Raw genomic sequence first — 5,605 nt, 5'->3', positions numbered from 1 at the left:
CAACTAGTAAATCCATAAATTTGGCAACACTCTTCACCCCCTCATTAGTAATGCTCATGGCAAATCTATAAAACACATTGTTATGGAGAATAATCATTTCACATGTCACAAAATCATTATTTTCAAAACGATCTTTGAAAAGTCTATAAGACCGCAAGAACTTTCCACTTAAGAAAAACAAAATCAATTCAAATATGTAATTTTAAGCATGACGTGCTATCTAATAAAATGATCAACACAATAGAGGACATTACCTCTTTAGATATGAAGTTAAAATTTATGTATTAGAAATTTAATTCTCAATATTATTAATTAATTGGCATTGTATACTGATTATATAATTGATTAATTATATATATGCATAAAACTTACATATAGCATTTTGCGGTTATTAGAAGCTATTAGCTCTAAAACGATACGATACGATTCGATAAAAATAATTCCATGACTCTCTATACAGAATACTTGACAAACATGCTCCAATGTGTCAAAAGAATATAGCTGTCCGGTCAGACACAAAATGGTTTACCAATAAAATTCACAAAATATAAAATAGGAGAAGACAAGCTGAACACCAATGGAGAATTACCAAACTGTAAAAAGACAAATTGGTATACATATCGATTTAAAACAAAACCAACTGAGTAATTGAAAAGACAACAGTTGATTATATTCAGAAGAAGTTAGCAGATCAAGACAAAATTGCAAAATAATATTTAAAATTGTAAATGGTCTAATCAAACGTAAAAATACCTCCAACCCTCCAACCCGAGATAAAGAACCATTATGCAATATTTTTTCCTGGACAATATTCACGGAAAATATAAGGAAATATAATAAATGGTCCGGACAAACTAGCAATTTCTTGTTCTGACACCTACCAATCTAGAATTCACACTTTCGATCTTAACGTCAACAACCTGTGAAGAAATAAGTGATATAATCAATAAGTCACCAACAAAAAGCTGTGATCTCAGTCCATATTCAAAAATTGTACAGCAGAATTATTTAAACCAATTGTCTCAATTGTCAATGATGGGCTTCTTCTGTACCTAAAGAGTTCAAAGAAGGTCATGTATCTCTCATTCTTAAGAAACAGTCACTCAACAAAGAGACAATGCCAACCTTAGCTTCTTATCGAAAAAACTAGAAACGGTTGTAGCACGTAGGATTCAAACTCAACACCAACAATATGATTGTGCCCTATCTTTTAGCATGCCGTAATGGTCACAGCATAGAAACCGCGGTCCTACGAGCTGAAGACGATATAATCTGCCCACTTAATGGCAAAAACAAAGCGATTCTTTGGCTCCTCGACTTGAGTGTGGCACTCAATCCAATTGATCATAAACTTCTTTTACGTCACACTGACAACCATTTTGGCATTACCGGTAGCGCGCCTATCACTGGATTAGGATTTATGTCAAAGAGCTCTCACTGGAAGTTAATACCGAAGGTTTTCTTTCTAAGTCTTTTAAATTAACGTTTAGAATACCTACTATTTTTCTGCATTGTGCGAAGAATAGCAAGTAATGATTTGCGGCATGCCATGGGTTTATATAACTATGGTGAGTAGTATTCATAAGACGACTGAGAGGCGTTGTCAACACTATATAGCCTAACAACAGGTATGAAAAATAACAACTCATGGTCCCCTCAAGCTAATTTCCCATTGAGACTTAAACTCGTTCTACAATAACGTGACAAATACGTTAGGTGGATATTGACACTATATACATTTCATTTATTTGATTATCGAGTATGAATAGCTTCTGCGCTGTGTGAATTGAACACTTCACCTCGTCCTAATTCAATTTGCGGCGCTGCCCTGTGGCCGACGCTTGGGTTATTCCAGTCTTCCCTTGGAAGATACCCTTAACACAAATTTCCAAGGACTCAACTATGCGCCGCTCAGACCGGGCTCGAATCCTTTCCGTTCCGTTCTGAAGGTGAGTGTCATACTATAAGACCTTCTTCTTCTAGGTTCCATGCCTGGTCCAGGCTTCGGATACTGCATGAATAAGACTATAAGACCACATAGGCGCACATTTTTAATTTTAAGATGTACTTTTTGACATACCTCAGGAAAAAACGGTTCTCAACCATACATGCCAAAGCGTATTTTCTTAAAAGATTTTGATAACGCATGTGTTAAAGCATTTGTGATAAGATTTTGATACAAGCATGTTGTTTAAACATTTGTGATGATCATCCCAAAACTATATCATGTTAGGGAATTCAAGTGTAAACAGTACTCTGGAAAAACATGTATTTAATAATTTGTTCAGAAACCTCGTACTTCACATACCGATCGATTTAAATGTCCCTCGTCTTGGCAACAACTCTGAAACCTTCTTCCAAGATCTTCCTATGTCTCAGGTTTGAGCCGTAAAAAAAGAGTTTATCCTGGCTTCTCAAGCTTGAAACATAAATAATAGCAATTGTTTATTTGGATTGAGGATGCTCGTTTATCGCAATGTGCTTTCCGCTAGATCTTACAGACCCAGCTGCCCAATCACTGCTGGATGGATAGATGGGTAAGAAATAAAAATTTCGACTGCACCAATAACCTATCGTTGTTCCTTTAGGTGTGAAACGAGTGCTTTACCTACTAATCTATGAGGACATCTCCATCATTTTAAGTTTCAGAATTACTTTACAACACAACAATGCTAAAATTTACATTGCGTTAATCTCGTGTCCGTTTTTATTCCTTTTGTGTTTTCTTATATGCTTATTTGTCATTTTATTTGTGTGTGTGTGTGTGTGTGCGTGCGTGTGTGTGGGCGCACGTATGTGTGTTTAACTTTTCCTACAACATATATCTGTCTTTTAGATTTTAGGAATTTGCAGACATTTTCTGATTAGTAGTCAAACTGAGCTGCAGATTGTGAAGAAGAATGGGAAAGAAGAAGAAGAGGAACAGGTGGAGGGAGTTGGAGGAAGAGGACGAGAAAAAGGTGGAGAAAATTGTTATAACTACCTGAAGTGGACGAGGTAATGTCAAGTCACTATTCAGAAATGGCGGCAGGTAGTGGACAAGATATACGTCTGTTTTGTCATAGATTTTCAAAAAGTTATGCAACTTCAAGTGTGACGTTGCTCCTGTCCTATTCTCCTTCTTTCCCATTTCAATTTTGACAAGATATTCACGATTTTGTTCACGGAGACTGACCTGAGATAAATAATCGTCTGTCCATTTGTTAATTACAGGGTCAGAGATAACTGCCCGCTTCATAAGAACAGGTTTGGAGAGAAGGAAATAATTTGAAAAGAAATCCGTGGGTTCTGGAAATCCATCTACTTGTTTGACGTTGGTTTTGGTTCCACTCTCTCCAAAATGTTTCAGATGGCCCTTGATGTTGTTGTTGTTGCTTTTGTTCTGGTCGTCGTTGTTGCTGATTTCGATGGTTTTGACAAAATGGCCACATGGTAATGTAAATGACAATAAAAACACAAGCACAAGTCGAAATCCGTTGTACATGGCCTCAGAATTGTCACTATTTTGTCTCGTGTAGGGTGATGGATAGGACAGTGAGATGTCTTAGAGAGTCAGATAAGACGATTTCAGCTACGGACACTTAATTCTACCTTCGCTTTTGGAATGAACAAAACAGCTTTTTAAAATGTCTGAATTAGCTTTCTGATTAATTGACAAAAAGGTAACGGTTTTCAAACAAACGGTAGTGTCAATAGAAATATTAACACAAATCACAATCGGTATTTATTTAGAAAGGCTCTGTCTAGAATTTCAGCTGAACCGCTCATAAGGCGTAGCCGATAGACGTCTTCAGTCTCTAGCAGACGGAAAGAACCAGAGTTGGTAAGATTCCATCAAAAGTTTCTACCTGGCATATTTGGTGACTAGTAAAGAATCTGGGTCCGGAATGAAAATATGCGTGACTGCATAAGAATGTGAATCGGATGCCAACGACCTAACTATGAATGAGAGAAGAAATCTGGTCCCAAATCACGATTTCTGCATCGTTTGAAAGGCGCTCCCGTCAGTGTTGAGGCTCACTGTCTCGAGAAAATTTGAACTGGGCCACGCCGGTCTAATATATGAAAAATATATAGAAACAGGGTTAGGCGGCTTATATCCTGCTATTCTAACATACATGGACCCTGAGTCTCTTTAAAGAAAACGTTACTTTAGGCTTGGAAACAAGAAATATATTTTCCATTCTGTAGCTAAGGAGGCAACACACTCATATTATTCATAACACTAAATGAGTGAATGTTACTGAATTGATGTCCAGATGAGGACGGCTTCAAGAAAAAGAGCAGATGCTCGACGGAATAAGAAACTGCTCTCAGATTGAAATATGAATTTGGTTTTTAACTGAAGCAACAACTTTAGTAATGGTTACCATAAGGTCCAGTGCTACAAGAAAATGCTGAAACTTCAGAGGATCATAAAGTTTAAGATGACTTTGAATAGTTTTATATCTCTATTAGGGAAAGATAAGGACATCGACCTGAGAAAGTATTAACATATTTAGGAAATGTCTGTCTATCAAGGATCGAGAATCGTTTTATTGTAGCATGACCACGACAGCAAACATTTTATCTATGATGTTGGAATATGTGAACGATTGAGTCTATGCTTACCAGAGTAGTCATCTCGAGAACTTGGTGTCCAAACTTAACTCGTGCTTTGACATGAAGATGCTCTGACCATTGCTATCTTAAATAAATACATTTCAAGAAACGTTGCCATTGTCTTCCACCCTTAACGACTTTGCGCATTTCTGAACAACAAAAGGTTTTGTTGCGAATATTGTTACTCCTGTATGACCGAAATCCAAACCATTTCGAGTTATTCTGTACCGCAGCCTTACCATTAATATCCACCTCAAGGGAAGAAAGAACCCAACAGACGCCTGATAAATAAAGTGAGATAGACATGGAGCGCTGACTATGAACTCCTGACCATGCCCCTAAATTGGACTCAAACCAGGAACATCAAAGTTTGAAAGCGAGTGTCATACTACAAAACAGCACTCTAACCTTAGATCATGGGACATCATTGTAACTAATATTTAATCAACATTCGCCTTTCATCTGGTATTATAGCACGGTCATTCGGACAACCTAAGTTGAAATTACAGTAACTAAATATTAATTTTATGTTCGTTAATGAAATCCAATTATTCCTCTAAAATAATCAAAAAATTACGATTTACGCAATGTACACAATTTAAAAATATAACTTAACGTTCTGTCTCAGATTCGTTCCGAAATGATACGAGAGTGAAGCGATAGTGACAAACATTAAACTGTTCATTCTAAACGAACTGGGAAAAGCAGGCCTATTTTGCCACAACGATGAATAATATCTCTCCGATCTCACAGCTGTAAACCAATTGGTAATTACAATGTGAGATGGACGATTGGAGTTTGGGCTATTAAGACGCATACCTTTCTCTAACATCTGTGACTCTGGTTTGAAAACACAAACACACACACACACACACACAAACACACACACACACACACACACACACAGAGAGAGAGAGAGAGAGAGAGAGAGAGAGAGAGAGAGAGAGAGAGAGAGAGAGAGATAGAAAGAAAGATATAGAGAAAAGAGAAAGGGTCAAACAGA

The 5,605-nt window shown here is 37.0% G+C and overlaps 1 protein-coding gene across 1 annotated transcript in view; it reads right to left on the bottom strand.

Moving 5' to 3' along the window:
- The window catches only part of LOC144959300 (uncharacterized), a 15,233-nt gene extending 11,637 nt beyond the window's left edge, over positions 1 to 3,596 (bottom strand). The window contains exon 1 of the mRNA XM_078891843.1: positions 2,984 to 3,596. Coding sequence (XP_078747969.1) covers positions 2,984 to 3,484 — 501 coding nt within the window. The 5' untranslated portion in view covers positions 3,485 to 3,596. The remainder of the gene's footprint in view (positions 1 to 2,983) is intronic.
- Positions 3,597 to 5,605: the final 2,009 nt, after the last annotated feature.

Source organism: Berghia stephanieae, chromosome 13, assembly GCF_034508935.2.
Source record: "Berghia stephanieae isolate SIO BIC M18660-M18661 chromosome 13, UCSD_Bste_1.3, whole genome shotgun sequence".
Lineage (NCBI taxonomy): Eukaryota > Metazoa > Mollusca > Gastropoda > Nudibranchia > Aeolidiidae > Berghia > Berghia stephanieae.
Note: the sequence above shows the minus strand (reverse complement) of the source record. Positions and strands in the feature narration are given on the sequence as shown.